We start from the raw sequence: 19,308 nt of genomic DNA, 5'->3' as shown, positions 1-19,308 counted from the left end.
CACTATGGTGAAATTTTTAGCTCAAATTAAAATGTTGACATGATGCTGTTCTGTCCAGTTCTTTGATAAAAAGGCAGAAATAGTTTAACCAAGTTTGGAGAGAACATAAAACAGGGACTAACTATTACTAAGATTCTGATAGGGAGGATTAAAATTCGAAAGTAATACAAACTGGAAGACTAGACTGTAAACAAAAAACAAAAACAAAACTTAACCTAGATAAGGGAGGAAAAATGCCACCAGTTATGACATCTCTGTTGAAAGCTGCCATGGTTTGTGTGACTACATGGCGATTTTAGCTTTTATTTAAATACACTTTGTAGCTCTCATATAGTTAAGAAGAAAGAAAACTAAAATAAATGCAAGCAGTGTATTCTAAAAACATTCAATCTAGAATGTAGGTAACACACACACCACAATTTTCAGTGGTTTAAATAAATTATTTTCAACATTTTGCATTAGCAGCACAAGGGCTCCTGGATACTCCTTTGTAAGAGACTGACTGCGAGTGCTTCCAGACAAGGATTTTATGATGCCATCATTCTGTCTGATGAGAAAATGTTCTTAATAGACTCTAGTTGGACAGGGGGAGCCATAGCACTGAGCACGAGCAACAACTGGGAGGAGGTGTTGGGGTAGATATGACGAAAGATGACTGTGAATTCAAAGAAGATGTACCAGGGAGAAATATGTCAGTCAAGATAACATGCCCAGATGGTAAGCTTTTAGCCACATCTTAGGAAGATTCAAATTAACCCATTAGTGGTAATGCCGGAGATGTTCCCAAAATATGTGGGCATAAAACATGAGATTGTTGGGGACAGACAACTCACTTCTAATTGGTGAAGAGGTGGTCTAACCACTCACGTACCCTATTTTTGATTGGAAGATGGTTGTCTCATCACTCATTGAGGCCCCCACCTTTGACCAGAACAAGTGTATAAAAGCACAGGTAATGAGATCTCTTTTCTTCTGCTGCTTCACTTTGCTCTTTTGCTGCCTCGCCTCTGATCTTATCTGGACCATTGGATCCAAGGATTTGGGTAACTATGGACCTCTTTAGACTCTTAGACTTTAGAACTTGCAAATAGTTTTCGCCCTTCACCTTCTGAAGTTAGGACTTAGAATGATTTCCGAGCTTGGGACTTAAAATTATTTCCAAGTCTTTGGTTTTTCCTTTCACTCTAGCTTCTACCTTTAACTAAATAAATTTTTCACATGCTACGAGGAACTCAGTAATGTTTTAGCTTAGCTTTTTATACTCAAGTAATATGCAGGACAAAGTAAAAGGGAGAGTTAACCATTTTTAGCATGTTTTAGTTAACGTTAAACCACAAGTAGTAAGCAGGAGGCTAAGGAGGAGGAGTCATAACAATGTTAGAAGCTCAAGTTATCTCACTAGCTACATCTGTTGTGCCAGCTCAATTGCTAATTGTTAATTCTTTTGGTTAACCTCATATTTGTAACATTCTCTTTCCCTGTAATAACAAAGAAAGTTTCTAAAGCTCATATAACCACCATGCAACTTCCTTTACTTTCTTTAATTTTGTAGTTTTCTTAAATAAAGCATTAAATAGATTTCCATTTACTTTTTGGTCTGTGGTAATGTTTTCCTGTTTGGACTTAGCTTGGTTAACCACTGGGGCATTTAAAACCAACTTAGTGTAGGTTCTGAAGTCAAACAGCCCCGAATTAACAGACAGGTATGTGAATGACAAACTGAAGATGAGTCAGCAGGGCCATTCTACTGCAAGAGAGACATGCTAAACTGAGAATAAATATGGGGAATAAAATACCCCCATTCCTGCACTGAGCTAATTGATAGTCAAGTATTGGGTATTTTTCTGGTTTCCACTTAAAAATTGAATGTGAAATAGAAAATATACAGGAGAGTAATGAAGAGTATACAGGGTTTGAGACTGGAGCCATAGGAAGGGGATGGGGGACGACGACAATAGCTATAGAAAAAAAGAACTAAAGGTTAGTTGGAGCTAGAAAGTAGATTTTTTTTAATCCAAAAGGCACAGTGAGCACTGAAACAGCTGATGAGAACTTTCATGGCAGGTGTTAGGCAAAAGCTGGATCCATCAGTGACCTGGCATAACAAACCCTGCATTGCTTTACAATACCTGTTGTGGGAGGAGAGAAGGGGTCTGAATAGCACTACAAAATTTGCTGAACCACAGGAACCCTGAGCACTCTCAATGATTCTTGCAATGAAGCTTTGTACTTGGTACCTCATATCCCTATCCCTGAGCAACATCAACAGAGCATCACCATTCTCAGTGTATCCCCAGACGGAATAAAAGCGTTTTTACATATGAAGTGCTTGTAACTCAGCAACACTCAGGAACATTGGTTGAGAAGAAAATTAGGACAGCAATTCCAATTAGCTCTTAATAAAAGAGTGGCTGGCCCTCCAGTATTACCGCTGGAATAATTTAACAGGATGAAACCTTATATACCAGACTTTGTGCTGAAACGAAAATCTAGTAGCTGGCAATTCTTCAGACTAGCATTCCATATGAGGCTGAAGCAATAGCCCAAATGCAAAAACTTTACCTGGTTTTTAGTTTTAAAAACCTTTACAAGGGGCAAAGGTCCCTTTATAGCACAAGTGACATCAAGTGTCTTTCATCTTTTAGTAACCCAAAGCAATTTCCTAGACATTAGAACATCAATAAAAACATAACTCAGTGCAAAAGATGACATCTTTGCATTGGTGCTAAGATCATAGGTATTTTTCTAAAGTCATCAAGGGAACAGAGTCCTGCAAAAGCACTAAACCTCAGCTACTTTGAATGCTTCAAAGGATCCATAAAATTCAGATCCCCTTTGGAATTTTTTTCCTTTGGCATGCTGCATTTGATGGAATGTTGAGACATCCATGAAATAAGTCTAGAGCTGGAGTCCTGCAGTGCAGCAACCAACTTCAAGAGTACATCGCAGCCGGAGACTCACAGGGGTGCCCAATAAGATGACAGCTAGATAATGGAAAGTCAAACTTGGCAGACTAGCTGAATACTACTTCAGGAAGAAGAGGAGGTGCTTGTAACACCCAGAAACACAAAAATAGAGAACTGCTCACTATAAACGTAAATGGGCATATATGCCAAATTTTAGGGGTGTTCTGTACTCACAACTTCCAGTGACTTCATCCAACCATGCTATGATAACTAATGCCAATATATTTTGGAAAGGACAACTAAAATTCATAGACAATTTAGTGTTATGCTAAATGTAGGTTAAACAACATTTGCCTGTTACAGATATTCTTTTTTACTCTTAAAACCTCTTGTCAGCCTCTGGTGTATACTTGATAGAGGGCTATAAATGAACACAGGATATTATCCAGTCTGGAAATTCTCTTATTGAGACTATCAGTCCCACAAGGGCAAGATACATTCTTAGCTTAAATAAGAAGTGAATAGAAAAGACTGGTAGAAATAGGAAGGAAACGTCTTCTACTCTCACCCTGCATACCCAAGCTTTCTAAATTCAAGGAAATTAGCTGTTTCTCTTGTTAAAACGTTAACCTAACACTAGTGTTCCTGGTGTTAGTTGAAGTCACAAATACTCTGCCTGTATATACACAGCTAAAAAAAGAAATGTTTTAAAGGTTGCTTAGACTTAGGTGCTGGTTACATGACTTTTATATAAAGCCTATCTTACTGTGATAATGAAACAGACCCTCTGTTCCAGAAACTTACTCAGGGAGTTCATTTGCTACAGTGCAAGCAACTTTTAAACAGAGTACTTTCATTCTAGTTCTAAAAACTCCTAATTTTCACACTAGGTTAAGCCTCCAGGCCTTTATACGAGTTGGATTTGAGCAGCTAGATGCAGTTAACAGCCTTGCCATCAATGCTGACCTGGTTTTTAAGGAGCCAAAATAAAGAGAGTGGTAAAGACATAAAGGACTTGCACTGCCAAAGGCCTCAGAAATATGCTTGGATTCATAAAGCTGGGGCAAACCTGGTGCTGTTGTGGTTTTCCTGTTTTTGTGATATTTAAAACATGGGTGAATCATGTGTGTTCTTATGGGAACCAGCAATGCCTGAAACATTCTGTCATGGGTGCAACAGCCTCCAGCCCAGTTCCACAAACACGCACTGACACAAACTCACACGGATAGAAAGAGAACAGGCTTGGTATTTGCCCTTTAAAGCACCTCTTCACTCATTGAGGCCCTGCAGCCAGTAATGCTCTCAGCAATTTTTCTCAGCTGTGTGGCTTTGATCCCAATATGGGCTTCTATTTGTGCAGCAATACTCATTTAGAAACTGTTTTCCAAAAATAAAGAAACATACCAGAACTATATACGTTATGCAATGAGCAAGCTTTGTATAAGCACAGCTTCAGGTCTCTGTAATTCTACATACATCACCTTTTCTCTGACTGTAGGAGCTTAAAGAGCATCTGTTCTCCTGCCCAGCTAGACAACACAGGGGTTCAATAGCTTCTGCTATATTTAAACTGCTGCTAACGTTGTGAGATAAATGTACCCTACATTACAAAAACATCAACTTCTTGGGGCATATCCAACAAATTTCTAAAAGCTCTTTCATGTGAGTGTAACCTATATATACTGTACTCCAAGACTCTCCAATGCAAATCTTCCCTTATTTTGTAGAAGCGTAGTTGTGCAGGTTTGTAGTAGAAGGCTGCCAAGAGACCAGACTTTGAAAGCCTTTTACCCCAATAAATAATTTAGTCTAAGTAGCTCATTCACTCCTTCCTGTTCTAGTCATGTTAAGAACAAACATTGCATGACAGCAGTCTCTCTTATCTAAATCTGTAACCTGAGCCAAAATAAGTTCCTCCATCTCCAAGTATGGGTGATCCAGTATTATATGTTCCTGATGTGAAGATAAGAAATCAAACACAAAGGAATATAACCTGTGTTTTATGATGGAATGAAATGCTCACAACGTATTGGATTAGCTTCAGAAAAGAAAGCTATTTTTCATAGAAACTTTGGATGTTTTCTTCTTGGGGGGGTTTTCCTGCAAATTGATGCAGCTCTCTTGTGTCTGGACCCTCTGTGAAGGTGACCACCAATCGTGGCCACTACTTAAACATAGCAGTCATAAAACCATAGACAATAATGCTCCCCTATTTTACTGGAACTGAAGTATCACTGAAGTTATCATTAGCCAAATAAAATAAGCAAGATGATACTAGATTAGTGAGGTTTTACACTGTTAACCTGTTTTATATTCCAACAAGACCAACATCTACCAGGAACGCTCTAGCATCAAAACAATGTGGTGATCCTTCCAGAATCTTGCACTCTCACAATCAGTGATAAGGTATTTTCTAATGCCAAGTCTTTCATATTATCCAAGACCAAAATGGCACTTCAGACACAGAGTTTAGTATGCTTCCCAGGAATTTAACAATGTTGCAAAAGTAAAAGATGGGAGAAGAAAAACTACAACTTCAAATGCACAGGATTACTACATGTGCCAGAACAGTTTGTGAATCTGAAGTACTTGTTGGAAAGGACAATCATAGGTCCTTTTATAAAAACATCTGCAGTAACCTAAAGGTTTATCTAGTAAAGTCACTGGTTTGATTTCTGGCTCATTCTTAATAGACCCAGAAAGAGTTCTGAGAAACAGAAGTATGGATAGCGCTGTGTTTCTCTACAGTGACCTGAGATGTGAAGCACAACATGATGGGATCTGGAGGTCTGCATGGGAAAGAAACTGTGTGGGCCACCTGGCTCGACAGCATTCTACAGCTTTTAATGATGGGTAAAATGAGAAATATTAAGGAACAAGGGCGAATAGCCAAATGCATCTGACATTGATGCATTTGACATTCTCACATGACATTCCATTCCCAATGCAGTTAAAAAGGCACTTAGGAGGAAAGCAGTAACAGCAAGATTTATTCCTGTGACTTAGAATGTGGCCAAAGCAATGTTTAAATAACTATCTGGAATGTCACAATATAGCATTTCTAAGCACACCAGATTAAAAAAGTCTCCATGATCAATTCAAATTGACTTGATCACTGAGTGAAAATTCAATAGGCTGGAGCACTGGGCTGAAAACAGAATGAAATTTAATAGGGATAAATGCCAAGTTCTGCACCTAGGTAAAAGAAACTAAATGCACATTTACAAGATGGGAGATACTTGGCTCAACAACATTACAAGTGAGAAGGATCTTGGAATTGCTGTAGATCACAAGCTGAATATGAGCCAACAATGTGATGTGGTTGCAAAAAAAGCAAATGCTATTTTGGGCTGCATTAATAGTAGTATAGCTTCCAAATCACATGAAGTACTAGTTCCCCTCTACTCAGCACTGGTTAGGCCTCATCTGGAGTCCTGTGTCCAGTTCTGGGCACAATACTTTAAGAAGGATGCAGACAAGCTGGAGAGGGCTCAGAGGAGATGATCAGGGGACTGGAAACAAGGCCCTATGAGGAGAGCCCTGGGCATGTTTAGCCTTGAGAAGACTGAGGGGACATATGATAACGCTCTTCAAGTACTTGAAAGGTTGTCACCGAGAGGAAGACCAGGATCTCTTCTCAATTACCCCAGAGTGCAGGACACAGAGGAATGGGCACAAGTTACAGGAAGCCAGATTCCGGCCGACCATCAGGAAACACTTCCTGATTGTTAGAGCAAGACGACAATGAAACCAGTCACCTAGGGAGGTGGTGGGCTCTCCCACACTGGAGGCATTCAAGGTGAAGCTGGACCGCCATCTGTCAGGGATACTTTGACTTGGATTCCTGCATTTGAAGGATGGTGAGATCCATACAGCTTTGAAGCAAAGAGTAGTCAGGACCCTACCAAAGAAACCAAATTTAGATCTGATGGTTTTGGATAACTACTGCCCAGTGTCAAATCTGCCATTCTTGGGAAAGGTGCTGGAGCATGTGGTGGCTTCTCAACTCCAGACAGTGTTGAATGATATTGACTATTTAGATCCATTCCAATCCAGTTTCAGACCTAGTTATTGGACAAAAACAACTCCAGTCGCCCAGGTTAACGACTTACACGGACTGGGGAATGGATGGGGGGAGTGCAACCCCATTCTTCTGGACCTCTCTGTGGCTTTCAATACCATCGGCCATGGTATCCTTCTGGATGGCATATCTGGGTTGGGGAGTGGTCTCAGAAGATGTTGCTGGGTGACTTCTGTTCCACCCCATGGCCATCAGTCTGTACAGTGCTGCAATGTTCATTCTGTTTCACATGCTTTTTAACATCTACATGAAATTACTGAGGGAAATCACCAGTAAGTTTGGGCTGAAGTGTCATCAGTATGCAGACGATACTCAGCTCTACCTCGCATTTCCATCTATACATCCCAGAAAGGCTGTGGAACTCTTGAATCAATGTCTGGAGGCTGTTTTGTGGTGGATGAGGGTGAACAAGCCGAGACTCAATCCAGACAAGACTGAGGTACTGTGGGTTGGGAAGCCAACTACTCTTGATCGAGGTTTACAACTGATCAAGGTGTAGGACCCCTGAAAGACCAAGTATGTAGTTTGGGAGTCCTCCTAGACTCTGAGGTTCCTGGGGAAACTCAGGTGGCTGCAGTGTCCAGGAATGTGTTTTACTAGCTTAGACTGGTATTCCAGGTGCAACCCTATCCGGAGAGGACAGACCTTGCCTTAGTTATCCATGCACCTGTGATATCCAGGCTGGACTACTGTAATATGCTATATATGGGGCTGCCTTTGAAGATAGTTTGGAAATATCAGCTGGTGCAGAATGTGGCCACCCGAGTGTTGGTGGGGGTGAGATGGTCAGATCATATGACACCTATACTGCACTAAATGCACCAATTACCAATGCATTTCTAAGCCCACTTTAAAGTGCTAGTTTTGACCATTAAAGCTTTAAACAGTTTGGAACCAAGTTACTTGAAGGGCTACCTTCACCCTTATCAGCTTGTTGTTGTTGTTGTTCAGTCGTGTCCGACTCTTCGTGACCCCATGGACCTTAGCACGCCAGGCCTTCCTGTCCTGCGCTCTCTCCCGGAGTGTGCTCAAGTCCATATTCATTGCATCCGTGATGCTATCTAGCCATCTCATCCTCTGCCGTCCCCTTCTCCTTTTGCCTTCAATCTTTCCCAGCATCAGGGTCTTTTCCAGGGAGTTTTCTCTTCGCATTAGGTGGCCAAAATATTTGAGCTTCAGCTTCAGTATCTGTCCTTCCAATGAGCACTCAGGGTTGATTTCCTTTAGGATGGACTGATTTGACCTCCTTGCAGTCCAGGGGACTCGTAAGAGTCTTCTCCAGCACCACAGTTTGAAAGCATCGATTCTTCGGCGCTCAGCCTTCCTGATAGCTTATCAGCTTACCTGCACTTTAAGATCAGCAACCAAGGCCCTTCTCATTTGCCCACCTTTGAGTGCAGTTAAGTAAGCAAAAAACAACAGAGGGCCTTTTCTGCAGTGGCTCCACATCCCTGGAATGAGTTGCCATTGAGGGTCCATCAGGTCCCATCATTGGAAGCTTTTACGAAGGCCTGGAAGACTTACTTGTTTTCTCTGGCCTTCTCCACAGTATGTCTCAGTGGACTGTTCTGGGTTTTTAGCTGCAATTGTGTTTTAGATTCTATTACCATCTGGGCTAGATGTGCTTGTTGATTTTATTAATTTTGGCTGTTTTATCATTGCTATAGGGTTTTATTGTATGAGGTTTTTATTGTTTAAGATGCCTTGGGAGGGCTTTTGCCCTTAGAGGCAGCCTAGAAATATTCTAATATAAAAATAAATATTTTAAATGAAGAAATTTTTGTAAACAATCACAGGGTTGTAATGTCTAAATAAAACCTATCACACAAGTAAACATAAATGAGACTGATAGTTGAGGCCTCTGTAAGCACCCATTCTAGAATAACAGTACTTCTGCTGCATCATCAAGAACACTTTGTGCATTAATGTCAGCTGCACATACTAATTATTAGTCAAATGTTGACATCTTGAGGAGAGTGTTTAGTTGAGAGTACAAAAAAGCATTATTCTAAAAAAAAAAAAACAATTTCTATCACTGAATTTTACAGTCTGCTTCAAATTTTCTGATTTAAAAAATGTGCATACACATATGAAATACTGAAAGAATATCTCCAATTTTCTATTCTTTGAACCATAACATACAAGACAGACACGTTGGAAATTTTCATAACGAGGCAAGAAAAATGATGATCGCTTGTAGTAACAAAACAAAGGAATTATCTGTAACCTCACTGGAGTCTTATCTTCTGGATCGATCAATGCCTTTTCTTGCATAGTTTTCTACTCACAGACCCCCACCCAGTCCCCCTCCCCACCATGACCACACACCCCTCACCCTCTGACTTGGGGCTCTCAAAATCCTTGTTTTCCATTTTGTTACTTTGCATTCTGCAGCAATTTATGCTGCTTACCAGGCATCTTATAAACATATTCCAGACAACAAAAACTATTCTTACTGGCTGTCAGAAACCTGCAGCTTTTACAGCTGCATCATTTTGCTTCGCTGAACATCTCACCTAAGCGTAATTGGGCAAAGGAAAAAGAATACATTAGGTAGGGATTAAAAGTCAACTGAGGAGTGACAACCACTGCCAAACACAAGAGGTATCATTAATTTAGAGGGCTTGCCAGGAAGCACAGAGTCATACACCACATACCTCAAAGCTAAGCAGGGTCTGGAGAATGACAGGAGGACTTTTAGGGAAGGGGAAATTGGACTTATAGAAGAAAGTATTGCAAATGTGTATTTCCATACATATTGCTGAAGTACTGTTTGAAGGCTGTGCGTACAAGTATGCATGCTCCAATTTATCTTCAGTCACATAGCTTACTGTTACGCCCCTCTGACAACCTCCTCAATTTCCAGATTGAGAGGTTTTGCTGGGGACTTGACAGAGACAACAGCAAAAAGAACAACGGTGTCTTGGCAGAGTTACACTCATGATTAGGAATTCTAACTTAATGGTTCTCCAGAAATAGGCATCCCAACACTAAGTAGCATCACTATGAATGACACAGGCCAACTGTGTTAGTGTAGGCTGCAGACAGCTCAGTGGCAACATCTTCCAATGCATGGGGTAGGCCAGACAGAGCCTTTCCAAAGCCAGGGAGGAGGAAAGCCAGAAGGTCTGCTGCCCATGTAGAGACCAGAACAGAAGGCTGTGCTACCTTAACCCAGAGAGTGAGCATAAAATGGCAACCACATCTGTTACTTTAAGAAACCCTTACTATAGGCTTCCAACAGTTAATGAGACCCTTCTAGATGAGGACTACTTCACCCTCACTGGGCCAAAAGGGAACTCTGGCCCTTAAATACTGGGTAAGTGCTAGCCCACGGCTTGCAACTGTTCTTTATTCCTATATGGAAAAGCACAGAGTGAAAAGCACACCACCTTCCTTATTGCTATACTCTGAGGCAGGCAGGGGCCATATGCCAATGGAGATCAAGGTTACCAACACTTGCCTTATAGAACACATCGGGCACATATTGTTCACTGCTGGATTCCTTTGCATAGCCAAGTTCTGGAGCATCACGGCATGGTAACAAGCACTCATCACGCACCAGAGCCATGCACTGGTTGGATACTTGGTAGCCCTCAAAGTGGACTTGGTTATCAGGACCCCCTGGAAAAGAAGATACCTTTAAATAACTAAAGAAGGAGACGGTGGATGGACATAATTTGTATCATACTTGAAATTGCTATAATAACATGTCACTGAACTTATGAGTAAGAGCAGATGATTTCAGTAAGAAACTCTGCATCAAACCCAGAGCTTCCATCTCAGATACAGCAGTCTTCTTCAGAGTCTGCCTTGGCTTAAATAGTTCAAAGTTGAATACACTACTTCCCAAAGGAAACATCCACACAAAGGAGATTTTTTTAAATGACATAAATCACTGGATATAATGTACAGGCCACATGTACTTTCTCCCTTACATGGTTTTATAAATAGTTTATTAGGCTTCTGCCATTCTCACAATACTAAATAGTAGCTATTAAGACTGTTTCCTTGCGATTTTCAGACTGTGGTGTAGACTTTTCTTGTACATGTAGGACTGAACACTGTGTATACAGTAATCACTTCCAACGCCTCCTCTGGAACCTCTTCAGCACACCCCTAACCAGAATCAGACAGACATTTACAAATGTTTTTTAAAAGCACAATACTGTTTAATAGTTTTCCGACTGTAAACACACCTAAGCAAAGGAATGAATGCCAAGTTGCTTCAGGGATTAGTTGGGAGCTGTTTTGTACATATATGCACACTACCCCTAAATGTTTTATTTAAAATATTTGTCCCCAAAACAAAAAAATGATTGATGGAAAGCACAACAAGCAAACAGGCACCCTTGATTAACTGTGAGAAAAAGGGAACAAACCTGCCCATTAGTATTATTTATTAAATTTCTTAGACGCCTTTCTTAAAAAAAAGACTCAAGACACCTTACTACAGAATTAAAACATACAAAATTTAAAACAGCTACAATTATCAATTAAAATACAACCACCCCACAAAACAAATAAAACATCAGTGACAGGCATAAACAATTCGACAGATACATTAAACCACTCATCAGATGCCTGAGAATAGACAAAAGTCTTTACCTGCACTAAAAAGATGACAATGTTGGTGCCCGGTAGGCCTCACTGAGGAGAGCACTCCACATTTGGGGGGCTACCGCTGAGAAGGCTCTCTCCTTTGCTGCCATCCTCCAAACCTCCCTGCATTTATCTCATCGCACCAAGAAGCAGGCCCGATTTCTAACTATTCAAATTCCCTTGTTAATTCAGTGGCAACTTCAGTTACATGTACAGACATAGCACTTTGTTCCCTTATTCAGCAGTGAATAGATAGGGACAAGCACGACACAAATTAAATTAGTGACTATTTATAGATGGCTCTTTGCACAGGTGACACAATCAGTGTTGTTAATTTGAGTAGCGTAAGCATCAGCAGGTTATACGTTAGAGATACGATGTCAAAGAAAACTGAGTGCCTGTAAATAGGAAAGGGATGCCATTTTCAAAGACTGAAGATATCAAGGGATATTATATTTTAATTCTGCAAATCATATACATACATTTATTTTATAGGCATAATGGAAACCAAGTGTTTAAAGACTCACACAAGAGGATGATTTAACAGGGGAAACATGTTGTTTCAAATGAAATGTTCCAAAAGGCAATTTTCTAGCCTCAAGCTTCCATTCTCAGCTCAGCAAAAGCTCACAAAAATTAAAGGACAAGCAAATACATGAAAATTCAATCAGCCTAACTATTGCCTCCTCTCTCTGTCAGCTGAACAATTTGTAACTTGCAATCTAAGTTTTAAAGGATTTAAGAGGGAAGTTGTAGGGCAACACCAATCACATTGGGACAGGGTTTACAGAAACCTGCTGTTTTAAAGCCCTCAGGAAAGTTTATATCTTGGTGCTCAGGATAAGGTAGCAATACAAACATAGTGATTCAGTATTTAATTAAAATTGCTACAAATTCATGCTTTATTCATTACTTTAACAGAAACTCTAAGCCATGGAAAAATGCTTCTTGAAAACAAAGTACTGACCTTAGTACAGAATGATAGTTTGAACGTAAGCTTTTACTTCTGCAACACGTACCTATGTGCCCATGTGGTAGACACATGTTGCAAAAATCTACTGCAAACTCTGAGGGTTCTTAGTAATGGAAGCTCTTTCCACAGGAGGAGGATGAACTCGCTTTTAATTTCATAGACTACAGGTAAATGGATATATTCATTTTATACCTTAGCTTCTTGGGGCCGATATATTTTGCAAAGCAGAATATGAGTTACATAACTACTTCTGAAAACTACAGTTCTAGATCAGAAAGGATACATAGTTTGGGGGTGCTCTCATCACTGTCACTAGAGGCCCAAGTGGCTTCTGTGGCAAGGAGTGCCTATTACCAACTCAGGTTGGTATGTCAGCTATGCCCTTTCCTGGACAGGGATAGCCTGGCCACTGTAGGCCATGCATTGGTAACCTCATGTTTAGATTATTGCAATGTGCTTTATGTGGAGTTACCCTCATGTTTGGTCTGGCAGTTGCAGCTGGTGCAGAAAGTGGCAGCCAGGATGCTGAGTGGAGCACCTGGCCATGCATGTATTACACCAGTGTTGACCCAACTGCTCTAGTTACCTATTAGCTACCGAGTCAAGAACGAAGTCTGAGGGAGCACAACTCCATCTGAAAGTGATTTCATCCTCATCTTGCGGAGAGAGCTTCTATTACTGAGAGCCCTCAAAGTCTGCAGTAGATTTTTGCAACATGTGGCTATCAGATGGGCCCACAGATATGTGCTGTCTTGCTATTGGCATAGAAAGCCCTGAACAGTTTAGGACCAGGTTACCTACCATCTTCCCCAATACAAAATGGTGTAATCATTAAGATAATCGGAGGAGGGCTTGCTGGTTGTACCATGACCTGCAGGTTGCCATCCCGCAGCAACTCAGAAGCAGGCCTTCTCTGTGGTGGCACCCACCTTATGGAATGATCTCCCTGCTGGTATTTGGGAGGCACAAACTGTAGCATGCTTTAGGCACCAATTGAAGACCCATTTCTTTACCCAGGCCTTCCCTAAGTGAGTATGCTGCCCAGTTTGTTGGTAATTATAGTTTATATTGATTTTAATATTTGTATTAATATTTTATATAAATGTTTTCGCAATTATTATGTATTTTAATGTATTTAATTTTCCTGTAAACCACTTAAGAGATATTTTTAAATATGGGAAGAGGTATATCAATCTATTAAATAAATAGTAAATAAATACTAGAAACATAGTGCAGTAGCTGTCAAATCTACAAGTTGAGTTATATTTTTCACTCAGTCACTGGCAGCCATCTAGTGACACAGGTCAGCATTGTGTCAGATTGTACATTATGTAATCTAGATTACATCAAGGGAAAGAGGTGTTGTAAATTGGCCCTAAAAGGAAAACATGCATCATGAGAGAGCTGGGGTCCTTCATTTCATTCTACACTAACAAAGCAGCACCTTCCACATCCCAAGGCCCATTAGCCAACCTTTAACCCATACAGTAAAGAAAGGGGGCAGGACAATGCTGAGCTTCAGCAGGAATACGTGCGGGACAACAAAGGTCAAATAATTCCTTCCTTTGCCCCCCTTCTCCTTGTAATTTTTTTAAACATCCTTGCTTGCGTAACTATTTTGCATCTCTAACCCAGATGCCATGAAGGCAGCAGCTGGAGGAAGCTATTTGTTCAAATTCTTCTCAGAGAACCCCCAAACCAGAGCACAAAAAAGCTAAGAACCCTCAGTAAAGGACTATAAGTACAGGAACTCATGTTTTTGTTTACTTGGCAAGTCACATTCAAATTCCTATTCCATAAACATATTCACTATATATACTATTGGAATGGAACTACTGCGAAGGTGAGTCAAAGGCCGTGTTGATAGAAACCACGAAATAATTATAAGATTAAAGGAAATGTGCAGCTACTGACAAGACATGAATTTAAGAAGTTATGAGCTTAGACCATTTTCTTCTGTGAATGGAACAGAATTTTGTTCTGCAGAGGGAAGGGCTTCTCCTTTCCCCTGCAGCTCCCCGCACCTTTTTGGTTCTCACTTCCTTCGGGGTTGAGAATAGTGCAGGATTGGGGGGGGTATGCAGACGAGCAGAGTTAGCCAAAATTGCTCCCTCCCCTTACATGAATGGAGGAGAAACTCAGGATCCAAGCCATAATGCTGTATTCAACTTGAAGGTTTCAAGATACTAAACCTTGGTACTAGGTACACTTGGCCTAAAAAGGATTTTCTGAGTAACTAATCTCAATGTTATTACAGTGGGGTTTTGTGGCTGTTGTGTGTTCTTTTGGGGGGTTCCCTCTTCAACTGAGGACCCAAAGGAATGTCATTTCTGTTAAAAGTCTTGAACAGTTTGCTCCAATTGTTGAATGAATAATCAACCTTCATGGCCTGTGATCACAGATTTTCATTAACATGCCAGCAGCTGGTCTACCATTCAGCAGTTTCTCCTCATCTAGCAAAACCAGACTGTAAGCAGTTCAAAGCCAAGGTTATTAAAATATAATCATAATCCACTGATTTAGCTTTTATAGGCTCAGTTTAGATGTCACATTCCTGAACCTCCAAACCATGATTTGGAGAAACAGGAATGTACTATGGGCTTGTGCACTCCCTTCCTCCTCTCCCACATGCTGATTTCCCCCTTCCTTTCCTTGTTTGCATAACTTTGTATTTTGCCACGACATCTGAATTACCTCCAAACCACGTCTTGCAAACCCATACAAGCCATGGTTTCAAATTATAGCTTGGAGATAATGACCTGGTTGGCACATTATGGCAGCAAATCCTGGATTAATTAACCAATGATTTGCACTGATGCATGCTGTGCACGAGCCACTCCTGGTTTGCAGCAACAACCTACGAAGGTTGTTAGCGTGATGTCCAAACCTGGACCGTATGAGCTAGCTTGCATGTAACAACAACCCATCAGTTTAAAAACTGATGGCTTGTTATGCACAAGCAGGCGCACTGCCTCCCCTGCACCTGCCTCTTCCTCTTTACAGCACAACTCATGATTGGCTCCTTCATAGGTTGTGCAGTGTGACGTCCAAACCCGGACTGCTGGGCTGTTTAGGGGATAAACAACCCCGCAGTTAACCCATGGTTTGTTGCTGGGTTAACCACTGGGTTGTTTAGCCCCTAAACAACCCAGCAATCTGGATTTGGACATCACCCTGCACAACCTACAAAGGAGCCGATCATGAGTCGTCTATAACAGCCCACTGGTTTTTAAACTAATGAGTTGTCATTATGTGAGAACAGTCTCTTTGGGTTATTTGTGGGTGAAAGAACCCAATGTTAATCCATGGTTTGTTCTTAGGTTAACTTTGGGGTGTTTAGTGCACGAATAACCAACAATGTCTGGGTTTGGACGTCACACTAGCAGCCCACTAATGGGGCATTTGTACCTGCAAACTGGAAGCGGCTTGTGCACAGTGCACATCCCTGCAAATTGTGGGTTAATTAATTGACCCACGATTTCCTGCCAAATGCTGCCATTACGTGCTAACTGCCCTAATACCTGGTTAGTCCTAACCACAGTATGCCCAACTGAGAGATGGTCCTGGGGGAAACCCCAAAAAGAAACCAGGAAAGGGAGGAGAGAATTTATATGTGAGAAAGGAGGAGGAGCCAACAGAGACACCTGAACTGAATCACTGACCCGGTTCAGACTATCAAACACCATGGTTAACGAACCATGGGTTGTTTGGGAGCACGCAAGTATGCGGATTCCCAACCACTTGCTCATTTCCACTTTGCTGAACAACCCAGGGCCACGAGCCTGGGTTGTTTAGCGAAGCGGAAGTGGGAGAGTGGTCAGGAGCCAGTACACTCACTCATTCCTGACCACCCACAGTTCGTTAACCATGGGTTGTTACCTTTTTTTTTTAATTCCGGGGCGGGGGGGGGGGCGCTCCTTAGGCAACTGAGAAAAAGGCTGCAATTTTATTTTATTTTTACCTGTAGCCACAACAGTGACAAACTTGGATCCAAAGTGACCATCTGGAGACAGGCGGCATATATTTGGTTGCTGATTCTGAAAATGCCCAGCTGTGATGCACTCTTCTGCGCTTAGGAAATACGCATCCTAAAGAGGGTGAGAAGACAAGACTGGTAAGAGACAGATCCACTGCACTTAACTGCATTTCAGGAAACCAGTAGTTCTTTCTAAAAAGAACCATGGACTGGTAACTTCAAGGTCCAGCACAAGCAATGATGTTGGAAAAAGATGACACAGAGCACTGGATGATGTGAAAATGTGCAGTTGAGATTTGCACAAACCACTAGTTCACATCGCCGCATTATGATGCCATCTGTGCATCTCCATCATTTCCTGATAGAATAATGGAAGCATCAGATTAAAGAAGTTGCTGTATAACCAAGTTCTCTGCTGTGTGTAGTTTTAGTTTCAGCAAGCAATTCCTAGCATACTGGGGAAATCAAGCTCGGAAATAAGATTTTAAAAATGACAAATAAATCAGGCCTATTTATTTGACTTCTGGTTGCTGAACCTTTATGACTAAGGTTTATGTTCTTGCTCCAGAACCATGACAACTCAAAAATTTGTTTTCAAGATTCACGGAAGTTTGCCTGGAATCTAGCAAGAGTCCAAATCCTTGGGGTGGGGGAAGAATCCTGTACATATGGCCTAAGGCCTTTATATTGCCTGCCTACTCACATCTGGTAGATGTAAAGAATGGAAGGTGGCAAAACTAGGGCTGAGGGATAACTTAGTCAATGACTTTCTCAGAAAAGGTTAATTTCACCGATGTGCGCTTCATCTATAAAATGAAGAATGCAATGCGGTGTACTTCATTGGTGGAATGCAGGTGGTTTTAGACTCTGGCTGAATCTTTCTCAGTTTCATCGTGGTAGAAGTGGATGAAGGAGACAACTAGTCTATGCTGTTCAGTTATAGACACAGAATAGCGTCTAGTTGGAAGAATTCACTATAAAATTGTAGAAGGTTCAGGATAGGACAGCAAATGCGATAAAGGGTCCAAAAATAGGATGCAGAAGGATAGGTAGAGAGCTAGACAGACATTAGTCGGTAGAAGGGAACACTGTTTTCAGGTCTGTGGAACACTGTTATGTGCTAGATAGAAACAAACTGCAGAGTAAGAGCCTGCTTTCTGTAACCGCAGCTGTGGGAGCAGGCCTGCATTGAAAGATTAAGGAAGGTATATAGAAGAATTTCCATAAGTTTAGCTGGACACCAGAACAAGTTACAAAGCATTGTTAAGGTGTTCACAGAGCTGGAAGCTTTTTTTTTTAAAGCAAGATGAATATTAGGGAAGTCCTCCTTAAGGAAAAGGGTAATACGATGTCATAACTTTGTAGTGCACCTTTGCCATGTATCTAAGCATCTAGAAGGATTTTCAAACCATTCCACTCCCAGCCATACAGAACTCCATCCCAAGCAATTCATGGCTCCTCCAAATTCTCCCTGACTGAACCCATGAATGATTCAATTTATTATAAACAAGATGCATTCTTAAAAGAATGCAGTAGGGGTGGGCAGCTTCCTTTGGGTAGGGGCCACTTTGATGTTGGACAACCGGCTGGGGGCAGCATGTCCAAAAGAGGGCAGGGCTAGAGCAAAGGGGGTAGGCTGTGACAGAACAACAACAACAAATAATTTATTTACTTAATGTCCAGTTTGTTTACCTTTTATTGTTGTACACTTTCCCTTTCCTTTTTATTTTCTTTAACTTCCATTTTATTTCACCATCCCCAATCCTTGGTCCACCTGCTTTGTCATCTAGTCACTTTGGAGAATCATAGCTCATCCATTTGAGCACCAGCACCTCTATGGATGCAAGCAGCTCTATGGTGCAGGATGGTAACAGAGCGTCTCCCTGCAGCATAGAGCCCTCTGAAAGCACAGAGCGTCTCCCACAGGCTTCCTGTGAGAAGGAGAGCAAGGGAGATCACCAGCCACTTTTTGTTTGGTTGTAAAAGGTACTTTTTATTGTGGAAAATCAGCAATTTCCCCCAGGGGTGGGAGTGGGTCGGGGGTGATTAGGAGAGGAGAAAAGCGGCACTGAATGACTGAGGAGCCAAGGGAAGTAGCCCAAAACCAGTGGTGGCAGCCACTGCAGCCACACTTAATACAAGGGGTGGCAGGAGAAAGAGAAGCACGGAATACTGACAGAATTGGCGGTGACCACTTCTTGTACCTGGGGGAGGGTGGGGGAGAGAGAAGGTTGCTGGAGCTGCTGCTGGCTTACAAAGAGGGTTACAGCTGCACTGGTAGGAACCAAAAGCCACACTGGTTAAGAGCATCAGAAATTTTGCAGCAATTCTGCAGCACCCCAGGGCCCATTTTGGGGGCCACAGGGAAAGCCTTGGGGGGCTGCATGTGGCCCATCCCTGCTTAACAGCAAGACTTAAGTTCACACACATTATTTCCTCCAGAGGTATTTTGTCTGGCAAAGCCTGCATATATGATGCAATAAAAATAGCAAATACAAGAGGGCAAGGACCCAAAATGCTTACTTCTTACCTTGTTCCGGCTATACCGGACAGTCCCCTTCCGCGTGTCCTCTGAGACCAGATCCGTGAATATCCAGCCAACCTTAAAACATAATGCTTGTTTTTATTTTTCTACCTCATTTTTTTAACGGTGCCCTTTCCCTACTGGTACAAAATGTTCGTGGCTGCATGAATCTCTTTGAGAAAGCCTGCTCAACAGCAGCCTGAAGAAAATTACTCCGTAGGTGTGCAGATCTCATTTGAATACAAT

The 19,308-nt window shown here is 41.5% G+C and overlaps 2 protein-coding genes across 11 annotated transcripts in view; one reads left to right on the top strand and one right to left on the bottom strand.

The window, feature by feature from the left end:
• The window catches only part of NPLOC4 (NPL4 homolog, ubiquitin recognition factor), a 67,561-nt gene that overhangs the window by 16,167 nt on the left and 32,086 nt on the right, over positions 1–19,308 (bottom strand). For all 7 annotated transcript variants that reach the window (XM_084837576.1, XM_084837580.1, XM_084837574.1 and 4 more), the window contains 3 exons: positions 19,069–19,140; positions 16,524–16,650; positions 10,451–10,611 (listed from right to left, as the gene is read on the bottom strand). In XM_084837576.1, coding sequence (XP_084693702.1) covers positions 10,451–10,611; positions 16,524–16,650; positions 19,069–19,140 — 360 coding nt within the window. The remainder of the gene's footprint in view (positions 1–10,450; positions 10,612–16,523; positions 16,651–19,068; positions 19,141–19,308) is intronic.
• TSPAN10 (tetraspanin 10) overlaps positions 762–19,308 on the top strand; it is a 63,791-nt gene continuing 45,244 nt past the window's right edge. Inside the window, exons 1-2 of one of the 4 annotated variants that reach the window (XR_014788207.1) lie at positions 762–952; positions 16,530–16,676. The gene's annotated coding sequence lies outside the window, so the exon portion shown is untranslated. Of the gene's footprint in view, positions 1,044–16,529; positions 16,677–19,308 lie in introns of those variants that run through there. The other 3 variants (XR_014788206.1, XR_014788208.1, XM_084837586.1) reach the window with 3 other exon arrangements.

This window comes from Heloderma suspectum, chromosome 2 (assembly GCF_057233095.1).
Source record: "Heloderma suspectum isolate Gila_16-S chromosome 2, 16-S_ref, whole genome shotgun sequence".
In the NCBI taxonomy this organism is placed as follows: Eukaryota; Metazoa; Chordata; class Lepidosauria; order Squamata; family Helodermatidae; genus Heloderma; species Heloderma suspectum.
The sequence above is the reverse complement of the archived record's forward strand: the minus strand, read 5'-3'. Positions and strand labels throughout refer to the sequence as shown.